The 19,931-nt window shown below is 42.1% G+C and overlaps 1 protein-coding gene across 5 annotated transcripts in view; it reads left to right on the top strand.

Moving 5' to 3' along the window:
• The window catches only part of LOC110498770 (ATP-citrate synthase), a 133,399-nt gene that overhangs the window by 103,547 nt on the left and 9,921 nt on the right, over window positions 1-19,931 (top strand). For all 5 annotated transcript variants that reach the window (XM_036955916.1, XM_036955912.1, XM_036955913.1 and 2 more), the window contains 3 exons: window positions 1,315-1,428; window positions 11,350-11,432; window positions 13,229-13,305. In XM_036955916.1, the coding sequence (XP_036811811.1) occupies window positions 1,315-1,428; window positions 11,350-11,432; window positions 13,229-13,305 (274 nt within the window). The remainder of the gene's footprint in view (window positions 1-1,314; window positions 1,429-11,349; window positions 11,433-13,228; window positions 13,306-19,931) is intronic.

Genomic DNA, 19,931 nt, shown 5'->3' with positions numbered 1-19,931 from the left:
CAACCTTTTGATGTTAACACAGGGCTTTCAAAGAGTTCTTTCTCTATTGGCTTTCCAAGAGGGAAAGGTGATTATGGGGGTCATAAACCTCATACAACAGGTTAATGTCATGACAGGTCTTATGTAGCAACATGTGATATTGTTTTTTTTTACGGATAAAGGTAGACACAAGACTATAAAATGGTATATCATACACTGCATTTCAGGAACAATGGGAAAGTAATTCTGCTTTGAAAATTGATCAACTTGTAACCTCACTTTTGAGAAAATGGCCTTTGAATGTTTTGGTACCTACTGGAGAGCTCTTCATTGTCTTTCGTAAAATGTCTAAAAAACAGTTTTTGCTTTGTCATTATGGGTTATTCTGTGTATATTGATGAGGGGGAAAAAAATATTGAATCAATTTTAGATTAAGGCTGTAACATAATGTTCTAATCGTCTAATTCTGAGTAAAATCTCAAGACACTGTGAAGGCTTAAACAAGTTTATTCTTTCCAGAGGATCAATGCAGCTGCATTAGATGAAGACATTTTCACACAAGCACTGATATAACCGTTCCTCCTTGGCTGAGTCTCCTCCTACACATCTGAACAGCCAATGCATTTCTGTTGCTAGACAGAACCTTAGTGATATCTGTATAATCTGACCTGACCTCTACCCCAAAGTGCTCACTCCTCCCCAACTCACGGCTGTCATGGTGACTGGTACTAGACTGTGTCTTCTCCTCCCAGAGGATCCTTCCCATAGGATTCCTGATGGCCAACAATAACATATCCTGACATAATGTAAACGTTATACATTACCCTCTCTCCCTCAGTGACATGAATAAGTATATTTTATATTCTCAGAACTCAGCAGTAACAATATTGGAAAGTCAAGTTGTCTGAATACTTTCCGATTGCACTGTTTGTTGTGACAAAAGTGCGTATTTTACATGTTGCGTTTATTTTTGTTCAGTGTAGATTAAAATAATCCTAAACCTGTTTTTTCAAGACCAGATGTATGGCTGCTTTTAAACATGCAGCCCAATTATTGGCAAAAGATCAGACTTTCTGTTTTGGTCAAAATATCAATTAATGGCAAAATATCAGAATTGGGCTGCCTGTGTTAAGTCTAACTAGAATTTTTGTTATTTGACACCATGATTTGCAAGAAAGTACGCATTAAGATTTGATTCCCGTCCTTAGTCCTATTGCCTTAAAATTAAATCAAATAAATTCAGAAGTGTGTGTATACCTCTACAGCTCAGTGGCAGAATGGATACATTGACATATTTGCTGGCAGAATGATCTAAATGTGTTGATTTAATTGTAGATCAACAACCCCGACATGAGAGTCCAGATCCTGAAGGACTTTGTGAAGGGGCATTTCCCTGCCACTCCGATGCTGGATTACGCTCTGGATGTGGAAAAGATCACCACCTCCAAGGTACTGCCCTCTACTAACCTCTCACTTCTCTACCTAGTGGTGCAGGCTACTTTATTTAGGGAATACTTCATTTATTTTGTTACTTGATCATTTTTGGTCAAGGTTACAGGTACAATACATTCTTATCAAGCTTAGTGCTGCCGTTAACATAGTTTAGACTATTTTGAATCCATTACTGTCCATTATTAGGCATGGGGGGGTTAGGCTTTAATATTGCCGATAGATTGTAGCTTCAAAAGTTTGGACCAACCTACTCATTCCAGGGTTTTTCTGTTTTTACTATTCTCTATATTGTAGAATAATAGTGAAGACCATCATAAATATGAAATGACACATGGAACCACGTAGTAACCCAAAAATTGTTCAACAAATCAAAATATATTTTAGATTCTTCAAAGTAGCCAACCTTTGCCTTAATGACAGCTTTGCACACACTTGGCATTTTCTCAACCAGTTACATGAGGTAGTGTTTAGACCCCTCGACTTTTTCCACATTTTGTTACGTTACAGCTTTATTCTAAAATTGATTAAATAGTTTTTTCCCCCCTCATCAATCGACATACACTACCCCATAATGACAAAGCAAAAACAGGTTTTTAGAATTATGAATGTGTCTGAATGTCTGATATCACATTTACATAAGTATTCAGACCCTTTACTCAGTACTTGTTGAATCAGCGATTACAGCCTCGAGTATTCTTGGATATTACGCTACAAGCTTGGCACACCTGTATTTGGGGAGGTTCTCTCATTCCTCTTTGCATATCCTCTCAAGCTCTGTCAGTTTGGAAGGGGAGCGTCACTGCACAGCTATTTTCAGGTCTCTCCAGAGATGTTTGAATAGGCTTAGGTCCGGGCTCTGGCTGGGCCTCTCAAGGATATTGAGACTCGTCCCGAAGCCACTCCTGCTTTGCCTTGGCTGTGTGCTTAGGGTCGTTGTCCTGTTGGAAGGTGAACCTTCTCCCCAGGTTTTAATCAAAGATCTCTCTGTACTTCGCTCCGTTAATCTTTCCCTTGATCCTGACTAGTCTCCCAGTCCCTGCCACTGAAAAACATCCCACAGCATGGTGCTGCCACCACCATGCTTCACTGTAGGGATGGTGCCAGGTTTCCTCCAGATGTGATGCTTGGCATTTGCACCAAAGAGTTCAGTCATGGTTTCATCAGACCAAAGAATCTTATTTCTCATGGTCTGAGAGTCCTTTAGGTGCCTTTTGGAAAACTCCAAGCGGGCTGTCATGTGCCTTTTAGAGGAGTGGCTTCTGTCTGGCCACTCTACCATAAAGGCCTGATTGGTAGAGTGCTGCCGAGATGGTTGTCCTTCTGGAAGGTTCAGGTACTTGGTCACCTCCCTGACCAAGGCCTTATTCCCCTGATTGCTCGGTTTGGCCATTGGGCCATCTCCAGTAAGAGTCTTTGTGGTTCCAAATGGTTTCCATTTTAAGAATGATGGAGGCCACCGTGTTCTTGGACCTTCAATGTTGCAGAAATTGTTTGGCTGCCCCTCCCCAGATCTGTGCCTCGACACATTGGTGAAGTGTGTGGTCTCTCCTCGAAGAAAGAAGTTGGCTCAGTCTGGCTCAGTAAAGCCTCAAAGAAAAATTGTCCGCAAAGTTGAAATGGGCTACTTCTATGTGAATGAATTAGGCGGAACACCCCTCAGTTGACAATTTGAAACATAATTATCTATAAGCTATCAGGCAGCGTGTGTTATTTGTCCTGTTGTGTAAGAATCACATTTTGGAACAGTGAGTGCATTCTGACATCACGTGCATAAAACAACTCACGCCGGCCTACCGAGTTGGGCAGTGGTTTAAGGCTCTGCAGTGCTAGCTGTGCCACTAGAGATCCTTTGAGTCCAGGCTCTGTCGCAGCGACCGGGAGACCCATGGGGCGGCGCACAATTGACCCAGTGTCGTCCTGTTTAGGGTTTAGCCGGCCGCGCTTCAGAGGAAACGCTGTTCAACTGACAACTGGTGTCAGCCTGCAGGCACCCGGCCCACCACAAGGAGTCACTAGAGCGCGATGAGCCAAGTAAAGCCAAACCCTCCCCTAACCCGGACGACGCTAGGCCAATTGTGCGCCTCCCTATGGGACTCGCGGTTGTGACACAGCCTGGGATCAAACTCGGGTCTGTAGTAACGCCTTAAGCGCTGCGATGCAGTGCCTTAGACCACTACGCCACTCAGGAGGCCAAATACAATTTATATTTCATACAGGGATGGTCATGTGAAATTGATCCAATAAGACCTCATTGAGTAGTTTGGCGGCCATATTAGAAAACGGCTCCTGTGGGGTTAATGCATGAATCCGGTGATGATCCTGTATTTACAAATCTTAATTGTGTGTGCGCAATTTGGTGCTTTCTAGCGACGGATGAATGGCACAACAATGGGCCTCAGGATCTCCTCACGGTATCTCTGGTCATTCAAATTGCCATTGATAAATGCAATTGTGTTGGTTGTCCGTAGCTTATTGCCTGCCCATACCATAACTCCACTGCCACCATGGGACACTCTGTTCACAACGTTGACATCAGCAAACCGCTCGCCCACATGACGCCATACACGCTATCTGCCCGCCAGTGGCCATCGAAGGTGAGCATTTGCCCACTGAAGTTGATTCAAACGCCGAACTGCAGTCAGGTCAAAACCCTGGTGAGGACAATGTGCATGCAAATGAGCTTACCTGAGATGGTTTTGACAGTTTATGCAGAAATTCTTCAGTTGTGCAAACCCACATTTTCATCGTGGACATTTCTGCAGTCAGCATGCCAATTTCCCACACCCTCAACTTGAGACACCTGTGGCATTATTGTGACAAAACTGCACATTTTAGTGGCCTTCTATTGCCCCCAGCACAAGGTGCACCTTTTTAATGATCATGCTGTTTATTAATCATCATCTTGATTTTCCACACCTGTCAGGTGGAGGGATTATTTTGGCGAAGGAGAAATGCTCACTAACAGGGTTGTAATCAAATTTGTGCACAAAAAGCTTTTTGTGCCTATGGAACATTTCTGGTGTCATTTATTTCAGCTCATGAAACATGGGACCAACACTTTACATGTTGCATTTATATTTTTGTTCAGTTTAGAATCTATAGAGCCTATGCTTTAGTGATAATCTACTGTGTGATTGCGCCTCCGTCGCTTTCTCTGTTGCTCTGTCTGCTCTTTGCTGCTGTGTCGTGGTTTTCTATTTTGCTATCTCTTTTGTTTACCCTACTCTCTCGTCCCGTTTGTAAAAAGTGTAAAAGTAAACAATTGTTTTAATTGTAAATTATACAGGCTTTTTCACCTCGGCTGCAAATTATTTGTGAACCATGTTTTACTTTTTCACTCTGTATTTCACCTTTTGTAATGCGCAAAAAAATAAAACAAATTACTCTATAGAGCAGCTTGAAGTGATAGGGGGGGGTTGCTCAACCAACCTCTTCTCTCTCCATCTTCTGTCACTTTCGCTGTCACAGGTTGTTTGTTACTGTCTCTTGTGTTATTACTTCTATTCTTCTGGTGTCTCTCCATCTACTCTTCTGTTGCTTGTCTTGGTGTCTTGTCTGGTGTGTCTCTTTTTAGTTTTGCAATTGAAAACGGTCAAGGGGATCCTGAGGTAGCTTCATTTGTTATGGGCCTGTGTCTGGGTCACCTAAATCATCCCTACCGGTTGCCCCTGGCTGCTGCATTTCTAAGCACTCCACTGGCCTGCTGTTCTCATCTATCCTCCTTGGCTCATCTGAAATCTGTCATTAGTTCGTTTTAAAGGACGAATGCACTTCCTGATTTGGTCTCGTTTTAAATTCTGTTCATTAAGTGTTAGCGGCCATGACTGAATTCAAACGAGAGTTGGTTTGATGGTGTGGTTTAATGCGTGCGTGTGTGTGTGTTCGCAGGTGGGAAGATTTAGCCAAATTATTTACCTTGTGCTACCTGACTTTGAATCTCTGGGGCTAGTTAGGGACTGTCAATAAAAATGACACAATGTAAATGGGACAATATTGTGTTGCACACTTTTAGTTGTCTCATTAAATGCTTTCAATATTTGTATGTACATTTCAAAAATGTCTAGTTGGTTTGAGGTTGTCATAACAATTTGGAGCTATTGGAATGTTTATATATTGTCCCATGTACATTGTGATTTACAGATGGTCCCTAACTAGCCCCATAGGGATGTCCAAAGTCATCCCAAATTTGGTCGGGTCGAGTGCAGCTGCACTCCGAATTGATGATTACTTGTGTGCTGCCAGCTGTGGGCAGGATTGAAACAAACCAAACATTAATTTACGTTGTGATTCAGTCACGACCATAAGTATCACTAAACTCAGTTTTGGATGACACTGACTGAATGACCAAAATGATTATATTTACACTTTAGTACATTTTGACAGTAGAATAAATGTTTGACTTACATCGATGGTACCTCGGCTATTTTCTAAATGAGAAATCGTTTTTTAGGGGTGGTTGCTTTTTTTTTTTTTTTTTTTACTGTATACTGACTGGCACAACCAGGGGAACTGAACTGTAAAGAAAAATGCAAGTGTCCACATAACAGACCAGAACAACTGCAAACATGATAGATAAGAAGCTTTTTTCTAGCTTTCAAATGGGCACATTCTTCTCTCCCATGGAACTCTTTCCTGGGTCGTTAGTGCACTACTTTCTCTTGTACAATATGTTTTCTGTCAATTAACCTGGTAAAATAATGGTTAATAAACAACTAGGGGGGCCCTATAAAATCTGTGATTTGTTTCCCAAATAGTTTTATAGTTTCTGAAATTGTTACATTTTTCTAGTTTTTCACTCAAATTATGATTGTTCATAGAGAAAAAAACTAAATTAAATTTGAGTCCATGTCAATGCTTAAATAAAAATGTTAAGATCTGAAAGGATTTTTTGTTTGTAATTCTCCATTAAATGAACAGCTAGCGGTTGAGGAATTTCCTGTCTAATATTGGTGAAGAATGTGCCGGGTCTAGCGATGGTGCTGTATTGCAGCTGCTCATTTCATGGCAAAGTTCGCAAATAACAAATAATAGATACAAATGATATACTTAATCATTATATACTTCTGCCAGGTAATGGAATATACCTCCCTGAAATGGACAAAAATGAATGGGGACATATTGCCATTGGATGAAACATGTACACAATCGCAAATACCACTCAATTGGATGACAGTTCATGCAAACCATATGGCAAATGCCAAGTGTCATACAGCAAAAATCCCAAAGATGGCGTGCGTGCGCCACTGTCAATTTTTATATTGCAAATGGTCATAAAGTTAAGACCCAAAAATGTATCACCCTCTTAAAGTGCTTTCTGGACCGTTTTTCAATTTTTTTAAAAAACATTTGGTCAATTACACATGTATATGAACTGTATGAACATACCTTTTGTCATATTTTACTTTTCCATAAGGCATATTTGCAATATGATATCATAGGAAGTCAAAAGTCAGGGAACCATTGCCAAATTCCATAAATGTCCATATGCAATATGAAAGTATTGAAAGTGCCAAATCAGGATGTTATGTCCATTTGCCATATACAGTGCCTTGCGAAAGTATTCGGCCCCCTTGAACTTTGCAACCTTTTGCCACATTTCAGGCTTCAAACATAAAGATATAAAACTGTATTTTTTTGTGAAGAATCAACAACAAGTGGGGCACAATCATGAAGTGGAACGACATTTATTGGATATTTCAAACTTTATTAACAAATCAAAAACTGAAATTGGGCGTGCAAAATTATTCAGCCCCTTTACTTTCAGTGCAGCAAACTCTCTCCAGAAGTTCAGTGAGGATCTCTGAATGATCCAATGTTGACCTAAATGACTAATGATGATAAATACAATCCACCTGTGTGTAATCAAGTCTCCGTATAAATGCACCTGCACTGTGATAGTCTCAGAGGTCCGTTAAAAGCGCAGAGAGCATCATGAAGAACAAGGAACACACCAGGCAGGTCCGAGATACTGTTGTGAAGAAGTTTAAAGCCGGATTTGGATACAAAAAGATTTCCCAAGCTTTAAACATCCCAAGGAGCACTGTGCAAGCGATAATATTGAAATGGAAGGAGTATCAGACCACTGCAAATCTACCAAGACCTGGCCGTCCCTATAAACTTTCAGCTCATACAAGGAGAAGACTGATCAGAGATGCAGCCAAGAGGCCCAAGATCACTCTGGATGAACTGCAGAGATCTACAGCTGAGGTGGGAGACTCTGTCCATAGGACAACAATCAGTCGTAAATTGCACAAATCTGGCCTTTATGGAAGAGTGGCAAGAAGAAAGCCATTTCTTAAAGATATCCATAAAAAGTGTCGGTTAAAGTTTGCCACAAGTCACCTGGGAGACACACCAAACATGTGGAAGAAGGTGCTCTGGTCAGATGAAACCAAAATTGAACTTTTTGGCAACAATGCAAAACGTTATGTTTGGCGTAAAAGCAATACAGCTGAACACACCATCCCCACTGTCAAACATGGTGGTGGCAGCATCATGGTTTGGGCCTGCTTTTCTTCAGCAGGGACAGGGAAGATGGTTAAAATTGATGGGAAGATGGATGGAGCCAAATACAGGACCATTCTGGAAGAAAACCTGATGGAGTCTGCAAAAGACCTGAGACTGGGACGGAGATTTGTCTTCCAACAAGACAATGATCCAAAACATAAAGCAAAATCTACAATGGAATGGTTCAAAAATAAACATATCCAGGTGTTAGAATGGCCAAGTCAAAGTCCAGACCTGAATCCAATCGAGAATCTGTGGAAAGAACTGAAAACTGCTGTTCACAAATGCTCTCCATCCAACCTCACTGAGCTCGAGCTGTTTTGCAAGGAGGAATGGGAAAAAATTTCAGTCTCTCGATGTGCAAAACTGATAGAGACATACCCCAAGCGACTTACAGCTGTAATCGCAGCAAAAGGTGGCGCTACAAAGTATTAACTTAAGGGGGCTGAATAATTTTGCACACCCAATTTTTGTTTTTAATTTGTTAAAGTTTGAAATATCCAATAAATGTCGTTCCACTTCATGATTGTGTCCCACTTGTTGTTGATTCTTCACAAAAAAATACAGTTTTATATCTTTGTTTGAAGCCTGAAATGTGGCAAAAGGTCGCAAAGTTCAAGGGGGCCGAATACTTTCGCAAAGGCACTGTATGATCATAGGAAGTCAGTTTCAAAACCCAAAAGTCAGTGAACCATGTCCAAATGGCATTTATCCTGCCCAAATGATATCACTATGTTAAGCTCTGAATCAACCCAAGGTCTGTTTGTCATGCATGGTGAGAGAGAAGTGGGACTTAAATAATTTGTTTGAAAAACAGCCAAAATGACCAGGGGCCATTGCACCCTATTGGATGGGTGGGGGTGGGGTGCTCCCTACCCAGCCGTGGACCCCTTGCACCCTCCTAAAGGCATTCAAAACCATTTCAAATATTTGCTCCTGGTAACCCGTTCCTGTCACCAGGCTCACGGCTGTCTATTTGCAATATGTTTCAATGGGCATTTACCATCACGAATTTGACATGCTCAAAAATACTTCAGAAATGCAAAATTGACTGGCCCGATGAACTCGGGATGGCCGGGCAGTGATAGTGGTTCCTTTCCATCGCTCGTTGTGTTGATTTCAACATGTCCATTTGGTGATGGTTTTACTGTTTAAACTTATTGCAAATGGACAAAAGTCAGCCATCAAGTCAGTGTCCATCAGTCAAAAATATATCATTCTGACACCAAACTGATACAAGCTGACACCAAACCCACTTTGTCCAACTCAACTCGGTTAGAAGCCAACTATCACATATTTCAGAGCAAGCCCAAAGTTCACAGCGCCTTCTGTTTTAAACCATAATTAAAATATAAAACACGTAGTTACGTTCTAGCTGCGGGTCCAGTTCTGACATTGTGTAGGCCTTGCTGAGGCAACCCCGAATCCCGAGTTTCGGCTTGATAGGTCATTCGGAGCCCGAGCAGCGACCTTAATTGGTCGCCTAGTCTTGTGACTCTGGGACTTCTCTGAATCTCGTCATTTTCGCGATAGTCACTATTAATTGAAGTTATTGCAACTGTACAAGGCTGTTTCTCGGTCTGAGAACCTTCTAGAGCCACATAACTCACTGTGCACTATCGTCTTGAGCTCTAGAACAGGTTTATAAAGTTTCAGAGCTCTAGGTCTGACGGTTCTTTGAAAGTTCGAACAAAGGTAGCTATTGCATTCTCTGTAAGCCCCACACTGTCACTCCGTCCTTGCTGTGTGTGTGGAAATCTGATGGGAGAAATGACTGATTTACAGTTCATGAGGTTTACCTAATCTCACAAAGTTTTGGAAAGATGTGACTTAACTCTTTGAAACAACCCCTATGCCCCCAATTAAGGCACTTCCAGTTGGCACAGGAAGCTAAAAGTAAAAACATATCCTCATTGGGGTAGGCTTTTACAGAATCCAGAGTTTAAAGTCTTTACATTAATAACTGACTGATTTACACAGGGTTGAATGCAGTGATTTTCACAAACTGCAGGTTGGAAACTGGTTGGAAACAAACTGCAAAACACCTTTAGGTTGAATTTAACCACTTCCGGTTGCTCCAGGAAGCTTCAAATCAACACAGGTAGACCTCATAGTGGCCTGATGGATTGTCATCGAAGACAGGTTCATAAGGCTTTCATAACCCACATAGGCTTCAGGTTGAATTTAGGGGAGCAGGAAATGTATTCCTATGGAGAGAAAAGTCATTGCAAACTGATGTAAACACCTTAATTTCACTGTTAAGGGTTAATGCCACATGGTCAAGGTTAGGCTTGCACAGATTTGGAGGACAGGCAATTGAGCAAGATGTCCACTAGATGACAGCAAATGGACCCATCATGACCTTACAGGAAGGGTGAGAAATCCATATCTTCATTTAAACCAGGGTATTTAGTGGCCTGTAGTTTGTAAATCACAAAACTTTCTCTTTGGTGTAACTGTTTAAGCAGTCCCCTTTTCTAATAGAGGCCGGAATATGATCAATACCCATAGCTTGTTGGGAGGCAGGGTTGCCGTGGTGTAGGGACTTGCCATGGGGTAGTCTTCATTGCCTACCCTTATGGCATACTTGTGTTCCGCTAAGAGGTCTTGAAGGCGTCTCTTTGTCCGTCCAATGTAGAACACCTTGCACTGTGGACATTCCAATCTATAGATGACATGAGGGGTTTTGCAGTTAATGAATTGCTTGATGAATTGCTTGATGTAATACTCCATTTTGGAAGCTGTGTCAACAAAATAGTTATTCTGTGCAATATTACTGCAATGGTTGCAATGGTTACAGTACATGCAGACAATTCCATTGCCCCAATGCAAAACGCAAGTGTCGAGTTACATGTAGCTACCTAGGCAGCATATTAAACACAAGCAAGACGCAGACAGGGAATCTAATTAGCGATTTGTTGTTTTTTCACCATTGCGCACACATTGGCTAAGCAGGAGGCAGACAGACAGGCAGTCAGTCGTGGTGTTGTTTTTTCAGGAACTCTGGGCTAGTGACCACGATATTGCAGCAACTATAAATATTAGCCAACATCTCAAAATATGGCTTGATTTTGCTCCAATGCAATGTATAGGGACTGCGTACGTCCTGCTTGTGCAACTGGAATGTCCATTACGACAGGTATAAAAATATATAGGTGATCGATAAGGTTAAAAAATTTTTTTTGTGTAAAATTAACACATGCGCCAAATGTGATCCGGATCCTTAACTTTGAGAAAGAGAGACCCAGAGGGGTGGGTGGAGGCGGAGCAGGGGAGAACTGTCTTCACAGCCAAACAATAATTAAAGTTATTTATGATGCAAGGTGATTTGTAGATCAGTCTGCCGCAATGTTGAAGAAGCCCATTGATTCATCAACTAAGTATTGTTGTTTCCCTCCTGTCTGTGTGCAGAAACCCAACCTGATCCTCAATGTGGACGGCTTCATCGGTGTGGCCTTTGTGGACCTACTTAGGATGTGCGGTGGATTCACACGGTAAGAGGACGTTTCTCTTTGGTCTTGCATGGGGCCAAATCATTACTAAAGGATTGTGTGCAAAACGTCAACTTAGGCACAAATCATGCATTCATTGATGTCAATTTGAGATTGCTGTTCAAATTCGTGCTACTCAAAATTGGACTGAGTGTTAATCACTTGTAGAAAAGCAAACTGTTTTAAGTCAGGTGTGTAGGTCTAATGGAGGTTTGTCCTATCACAGAAAGATATTAAGTGGCTGTGTACTAAAATGCACATTATACACTGCTCAAAAAAATTAAAGGGAGCACTAAAATAACACATCCTAGATCTGAATGAATGAAATATTCTTATTAAATACTTTTTTCTTTACATAGTTGAATGTGCTGACAACAAAATCACACAAAAATGATCAATGGAAATGTAATTTATCAACCCATGGAGGTCTGGATTTGGAGTCACACTCAAAATTAAAGTGGAAAACCACACTACAGGCATGCTCCTGATGAGGTGGCGGATGGTCTCCTGAGGGATCTCCTCCCAGACCTGGACTAAAGCATCCGCCAACTCCTCGACAGTCTGTGGTGCAACGTGGCGTTGGTGGATGGAGCGAGACATGATGTCCCCGATGTGCTCAATTGGATTCAGGTCTGGGGAACGGGCGGGCCAGTCCATAGCATCAATGCCTTCCTCTTGCAGGAACTGCTGACACACTCCAGCCACATGAGGCATTGTCTTGCATTAGGAGGAACCCAGGGCCAACCGCACCATCATATGGTCTCACAAGGGGTCTGAGGATCTCATCTCGGTATCTAATGGCAGTCAGGCTACCTCTGGCGAGCACATGGAGGGCTGTGCGTCCCCCCAAAGAAATGTCACCCCACACCATTACTGACCCATCGCCAAACCGGTCATGCTGGAGGATGTTGCAGGCAGCAGAACGTTCTCCACGGCGTCTCCAGACTCTGTCACATGTGCTCAGTGTGACCCTGCTTTTATCTGTGAAAAGCACAGGGCGCCAGTGGCGAATTTGAAAATCTTGGTGTTCTCTGGTAAATGCCAAACGTGCTGTAAGCATAACCCCCACCTGTGGACGTCGGGCCCTCATACCACCCTCATGGAGTCTCTGTTTCTGACCGTTTGAGCAGACACATGCACATTTGTGGCCTGCTGGAGGTCATTTTGCAGGGCTCTGAGAGTGCTCCTCCTGCTCCTCCTTGCACAAAGGCGGAGGTAGCGGTCCTGCTGCTTAGTTGTTGCCCTCCTATGGCCTCCTCCACGTCTCCTGATGTACTGGCTTGTCTCCTGGTAGCGCCTCCTTGCTCTGGACACTACGCTGACACACAGCAAACCTTCTTGCCACAGCTCGCCATCCTTTGGCCATCCTTGGATGAGCTGCACTACCTGAGCCACTTGTGTGGGTTGTAGACTCCGTCTCATGCTACCACTAGAGTGAAAGCACCGCCAGCATTCAAAAGTGACCAAAAGATTAGCCAGGAAGCATAGGAACTAAGAAGTGGTCTGTGGTTATCACCTGCAGAACCACTCCTTTATTGGGGGGTGTCTTGTTAATTGCCTAATTTCCACCTGTTGTCTATTCCATTTGCACAACAGCATGTGAAATTTATTGTCAATCAGTGTTGCTTCCTAAGTGGACAGTGATTTCACCGAAGTGTGATTGACTTTGAGTTACATTGTGTGTTTAAGTGTTCCCTTTATTTTTTTTGAGCAGTGTATTTTCCCTACATGTTTCAGAGAAGCCTGTAATAGTGACTTAGGAGATGCAGTCTGGTAAGTGTATGTGTTCTGCGTTACAGAGACGAAGCGGACGAGTTTGTGGAGATTGGTGCACTGAACGGGATCTTTGTGCTGGGCAGGAGTATGGGCTTCATCGGTGAGTCCCATTGGCTTATTTTAGGTGTCTCTCAACATTAAACCCACCTCATATAAAATCTGGTTCGAATACACACGTTTTTGAAATTCTTGTGGTGCAGCTCTCCTGGCAAGCAGCATGTGGGCTTTTTAGGCCATTACATAACAGGCCAAATTCAGCACACCAAGTATTTCAAATACTTGGAAAAATGAATTCAACCCAGGTCTGCAGTATATGCTGAATTTCACTCATCAGTTTAACACTAATTTGAATGTCCAGTTAACTGAGAAACGGAGGATCACCTAGACTAACAAATTGATGTATATTTTGTTAGCTACTGTACCGTAATTGCTGGACTATTAAGCGCACCTGAATATAAACCGCACCCACTGAATTATTAAAAAATATGTATTTTGTACATAAATAAGCCGCACATGTCTATAAGCCGCAGGTGCCTACCGGTACATTGAAACAAATTAACTTTACACAGCCTTTAAACGATACACGGGTTGTAACAAAAATAAATAGGCTTTAACGAAACACGGCTTGTAAACAAAAATAAATAGGCTTTAACGAAACACGTCTTGTAACAAAAATTAAAACAGTAGCCTACCAAGAAAGTCATTGGTCACTATCTTCCTCCTCCTGTGCACTGAAACCACTGAAGTAATCTCCTTCGGTGTCGGAGTTGAATAGCCTCAGAATTGCTTCATCCGATGTTGGATCGTTTTCATTGTCGCTCTCGTCGCTTTCATCCGGAGGCAAATACCCCGCTGAGCCCATGCTGCCCCTTCAACACGCAGCAGTCCAGCCTTTCGAAACCTGTTGATGATAGTGGATTTTTTGACAATACTCCACGCTGTCAGGACCCACTGACAGACTTGACCATAAGATGCTCTTCGCCTGCGGCCCGTTTTAGTGAAGGATTTCTCTCCACTTGTCATCCAAGCCTCCCACTGAACAAGGAGCGCCACCTTAAATGCACGATTTACACTGATGTCGAGTGGCTGCAAATACTTTGGGCCATCTGCTTTTCTTCCCTCTGAAAGCTTTTGTTGTCTTTTTGCACTGAGTCAGTTCCTCACGCTGCTGTTTCCAACGTCTTATCATCGACTCATTAAGGCCAAGCTCCCGTGCAGCAGCTCTCTTTCCTTTTCCAACAGCCAGATCGATCGCCTTCAACTTGAAAGCTACATCATATGCATTTCTCCGTGTCTTTGCCATGATGAGGGTGACAAAATTACTACCGTAATCAGAATGATGGGAAGTTTGAGCGCGCTCGATTTACGTCACATGTGACGGTGCTCAGTTTTTTGGCGGCATAAATCTTATGAAAGCGGGAAAAATCCCTAAATTAGCCGCGTCATTGTATAAACCGCAAGGTTCAAAGCGTGGGAATAAAGTAGCGGTTTATAGTCCGGAAATTACGGTAATTCTATTTTCAAGTACTATATTACCTGTTTGGCTGTATATTTACAAAAGCATACTGTGAATTATAGTGCATTGAGAGAAAATGCTGTGGGCAGAGATATAATCTCTGGCTCATTAACGTATTTTGAGGCATCCCTTGTAAGAGGATTTATTTGTTGCACGTGTTAGTGAGAAAGCTGTACCCCACAAAATACAGTGCCATACTGTATCTTTGCATTCCAAAAACCTTGTCCTGTAAATCTACAGTAATTTACTGGCTACTGTGCTGACAGTAATGCACTGTAAATTCTAGAAATACAGCATTTTGCTCTAGTCAGGTGTTACAGTAATATGCTGTACATTTGTGTTTTAGTAAAGGTCCTGTAAATCTACAATAAGTTATTGACTTTGCAAGTATTTTACTGTCAAAATTACAGGATTATTTTTACAGTGTACTGGGTTGATGAATTAACTTCTTTGGGGTAGGGGCAGTATTGGGAATTTTGGATGGGAAAGCGTTCCCAAATTAAGCTGCCTGCACTCAGCCGTAAAAGCTAGAGTATACATATAATTAGTCGATTCGGATAGAAGACACTGAAGTTTCTAAAACTGTTTAAATGATGTCTGTGAGTATAACAACTCATATAAAAAACTGAGACAAAATCCAACCAGGAAGTGGGAAATCTGAGGTTTGTAGTTTTTCAACTCAGCCCCTATTGAAGATAGTGGGGAGAACAAGTATTTGATACACTGCTGACTTTGCAGGTTTTCCTACTTACAAAGCATGTAGGGGTCTGTAATTTTTATCATACAGTGCATACAGCCCCCTTGAACTTTGCGACCTTTTGCCACATTTCAGGCTTCAAACATAAAGATATAAAACTGTATTTTTTTGTGAAGAATCAACAACAAGTGGGACACAATCATGAAGTGGAACGACATTTATTGGATATTTCAAACTTTTTTAACAAATCAAAAACTGAAAAATTGGGCGTGCAAAATGATTCAGCCCCTTTACTTTCAGTGCAGCAAACTCTCTCCAGAAGTTCAGTGAGGATCTCTGAATGATCCAATGTTGACCTAAATGACTAATGATAAATACAATCCACCTGTGTGTAATCAAGTCTCCGTATAAATGCACCTGCACTGTGATAGTCTCAGAGGTCCGTTAAAAGCGCAGAGAGCATCATGAAGAACAAGGAACACACCAGGCAGGTCCGAGATACTGTTGTGAAGAAGTTTAAAGCCAGATTTGGATACAAAAAGATTTCCCAAGCTTTAAACATCCCAAGGAGCACTGTGCAAGCGATAATATTGAAATGGAAGGAGTATCAGACCACTGCAAATCTACCAAGACCTGGCTGTCCCTCTAAACTTTCAGCTCATACAAGGAGAAGACCGATCAGAGATGCAGCCAAGAGGCCCATGATCACTCTGGATGAATTGCAGAGATCTACAGCTGAGGTGGGAGACTCTGTCCATAGGACAACAATCAGTTGTATATTGCACAAATCTGGCCTTTATGGAAGAGAGGCAAGAAGAAAGCCATTTCTTAAAGATATCCATAAAAAGTGTCATTTAAATTTTGCCACAAGCCACCTGGGAGACACACCAAACATGTGGAAGAAGGTGCTCTGGTCAGATGAAACCAAAATTGAACTTTTTGGCAACAATGCAAAACGTTATGTTTGGCGTAAAAGCAACACAGCTGAACACACCATCCCCACTGTCAAACATGGTGGTGGCAGCATCATGGTTTGGGCCTGCTTTTCTTCAGCAGGGACAGGGAAGATGGTTAAAATTGATGGGAAGATGGATGGAGCCAAATACAGGACCATTCTGGAAGAAAACCTGATGGAGTCTGCAAAAGACCTGAGACTGGGACGGAGATTTGTCTTCCAACAAGACAATGATCCAAAACATAAAGCAAAATCTACAATAGAATGGTTCAAAAATAAACATATCCAGGTGTTAGAATGGCCAAGTCAAATTCCAGACCTGAATCCAATCGAGAACCTGTGGAAAGAACTGAAAACTGCTGTTCACAAATGCTCTCCATCCAACCTCACTGAGCTCGAGCTGTTTTGCAAGGAGGAATGGGAAAAAATGTCAGTCTCTCGATGTGAAAAACTGATAGAGACATACCCCAAGCGACTTACAGCTGTAATCGCAGCAAAAGGTGGCGCTACAAAGTATTAATTTAAGGGGGCTGAATAATTTTGCACGCCCAATTTTTCAGTTTTTGATTTGTTAAAAAAGTTTGAAATATCCAATAAATGTTGTTCCACTTCATGATTGTGTCCCACTTGATGTTGATTCTTCACAAATAAATACAGTTTTATATCTTTATGTTTGAAGCCTGAAATGTGGCAAAAGGTCGCAAAGTTCAAGGGGGCCGAATACTTTCGCAAGGCACTGTAGGTACACTTCAACTGAGACGGAATCTAAAAAAAATCCAGAAAATCACATTGTATGATTTTTAAGTAATTCATTTGCATTTTATTGCATGACATGAGTATTTGAACCAGTAAGAATTCCGGCTCTCAGACCTGTTAGTTTTTCTTTAAGAAGTCCTCCGGTTCTCCACTCATTACCTGTATTAACTGCACCTGTTTGAACTCGTTACCTGTATAAAAGACACCTGTCCACACATTAAATCAAACAGACTCCAACCTATCCACAATGGCCAAGACCAGAGAGCTGTGGAAGGACATCAGGGATAAAATTGTAGACCTGCACAAGGCTGGGAAGTTCAAGATGATGGTCAATCACCCTCGGTCTGGGGCTCCATGCAAGATCTCACCTCGTGGGGCATCAATGATCATGGGGAAGGTGAGGGATCAGCCCAGAACTACAGGGCAGGACCTGGTCAATGACCTGAAGAGAGCTGGGACCACAGTCTCAAAGAAAACCATTAGTAACACACTACGCCGTCATGGATTAAAATCCTGCAGGTCACGCAAGGTCCCCCTGCTCAAGCCAGCGCATGTCCAGGCCCGCCTGAAGTTTGCCAATGACCATCTGGATGATCCAGAGGAGTAATGGGAGAAGGTCATCTGGTCTGATTAGACCAAAAAGCTGTATTTTTGTCTCAACTCCACTCGCCATGTTTGGAGGAAGAAGGAGGATACAACCCCAAGAACACCATCCCAACTGTGAAGCATGGAGGTGGAAACATTATTTGGGGATGCTTTTCTGCAAAGGGGACAGGACGACTGCGCCGTAAAGGCTCCCCTCAATACGGCACAGTATTGAGGGGATGGGGCCATGTATCGCTCGATCTTGGCCAACATCCTCCCCTCAGTAAGAGCATTGAAGATGGGTCGTGGCAAGGTCTTCCAGCATGACAACGACCCAAAACACACAGCCAGGGCAACTAAGGAGTGGCTCCGTAAGAAGCATCTCAAGGTCCTGGAGTGGCCTAGCCAGTCTCCAGACCTGAACCCAATAGAAAATCTTTGGAGGGAGCTGAAAGTCCGTATTGCCCAGCGACAGCCCCGAAACCTGAAGGATCTGGAGTAGGTCTGTATGGAGGAGTGGGCCAAAATCCCTGCTGCAGTGTGTGCAAACCTGGCCAAGAACTACAGGAAACGTATGATCTGTAATTGCAAACAAAGGTTTCTCTCTATTTTTTTTAAGTTCTGCTTTTCTGATGTATCAAATACTTGTCATGCAATAAAATGCTAATGAATTACTTAAAAATTATACAATGTCATTTTCTGGATTTTTGTTTTAGATTCCGTTTCACAGTTGAAGTGTACCTATCATAAAAATTAAGTCTTCCACTAGATGTCAACAGTATTTAGAAACTATTTAGATTCTACTCTAAAGGAGGGGCTCATAAGAGCTCTTTGAGTGAGTGGTCTGGCAGGGTGCCACAGCCTCGGTCTGGCGCGCTCACGTGAAAGGTGAAATGTTCTGCTTCATTTGTACAGACAAAGGAATTGTCCGGTTGGAACATTATTGAAGATTTATGTTAACCTGTTGAATCTAGGGGGCACCATTTTCATTTTTGGAAAAATAACGTTCCCAAAGTTAACGGGCTATTTTGTCAGGACAAGATGCTAGAATATGCATATAATTGACAGCTTAGGATAGAAAACACTAACGTTTCCAAAACTGTAAAAATATTGTCTGTGAGTATAACAGAACTGATATTGCAGGCTAAAGCCTGAGAAAAATCCAATCAGGAAGACTCTTATTTAGAAAGCTCTGCGTTCCTATGGGTCCCTATTGAGCAGTGAATGGCATATCAACCAGGTACCTTTTTCTATGGCTTCCCTAATGTGTCTAGTGTCATAATACATAGTTTCAGGCTTTTATTTGAAAAATGAGCCTGAACGACAACATTGCGTCAGTGGTCAGCTGGAGGCTCTGAGTGATTTGTGCGTAATAGACAAATGCGACCATTTTATTTTCTCTTTCCTACTAAGAAGCCACCTGTCCCAGTTGATATATTATCGAATAGATATTTGAAAAACACCTCGAGGATTGATTATAAACAACGTTTGCCATGTTTCTGTCGATATTATGGATCTAATTTGGAATATTTTTCGGCGTTGTTGTGATCGCAATTTCCGGTCGAATTCTCAGCCAAACGTGAAGAACTAAGGTATTTCGGCTACAAAAATAATCTTTATGGGAAAAAGGAACATTTGCTATCTAACTGGGAGTCTCATGAGTGAAAACATCCGAAGCTCATCAAAGGTAAGCGATTTAATTAGATTTCTTTTCTGATTTTCGTGACCAGGTTGCCTGCTGCTAGCTAGGCATAATGATATGCTAGGCTATCGATAAAGTTACACAAATGCTTGTCTTGCTTTGGCTGTAAAGTATAATTTCAAAATCTGAGATGACAGGGTGATTAACGAAAGGCTAAGCTTGTGTTTCAATATATTTCACTTGTGGGGGGCGGAGCTAGCATGGTGGAGTGAACGGCTGTGCGTGAGAGGCTCCTGCAACTTTTTTGCAAAATAATCTAATTTAACCTACTTTATGGCACTTTTTACAACAAACGTTTATTTCTAATACAAGATTTTCATATAAAAAGTTACAATGCCGAGTAATAAGCGACCAAAGGTCAATAAATCCACAGCGGAGGCCTACTCCCCACTAAAAAACGAGACGGAGGCACCTGCAACAACGTGACACTTACAGAACTTACCCGGGCTTTGGGGGAGCTACGTGTTGCTATAGCTGAGGATCTTAAGGCCACTATTGCTGAACTGGACACCAAA

This window comes from Oncorhynchus mykiss, chromosome 20 (genome assembly GCF_013265735.2).
Source record: "Oncorhynchus mykiss isolate Arlee chromosome 20, USDA_OmykA_1.1, whole genome shotgun sequence".
Classification (NCBI taxonomy): domain Eukaryota; kingdom Metazoa; phylum Chordata; class Actinopteri; order Salmoniformes; family Salmonidae; genus Oncorhynchus; species Oncorhynchus mykiss.
This window is presented reverse-complemented; position numbering and strand designations above follow the sequence as displayed.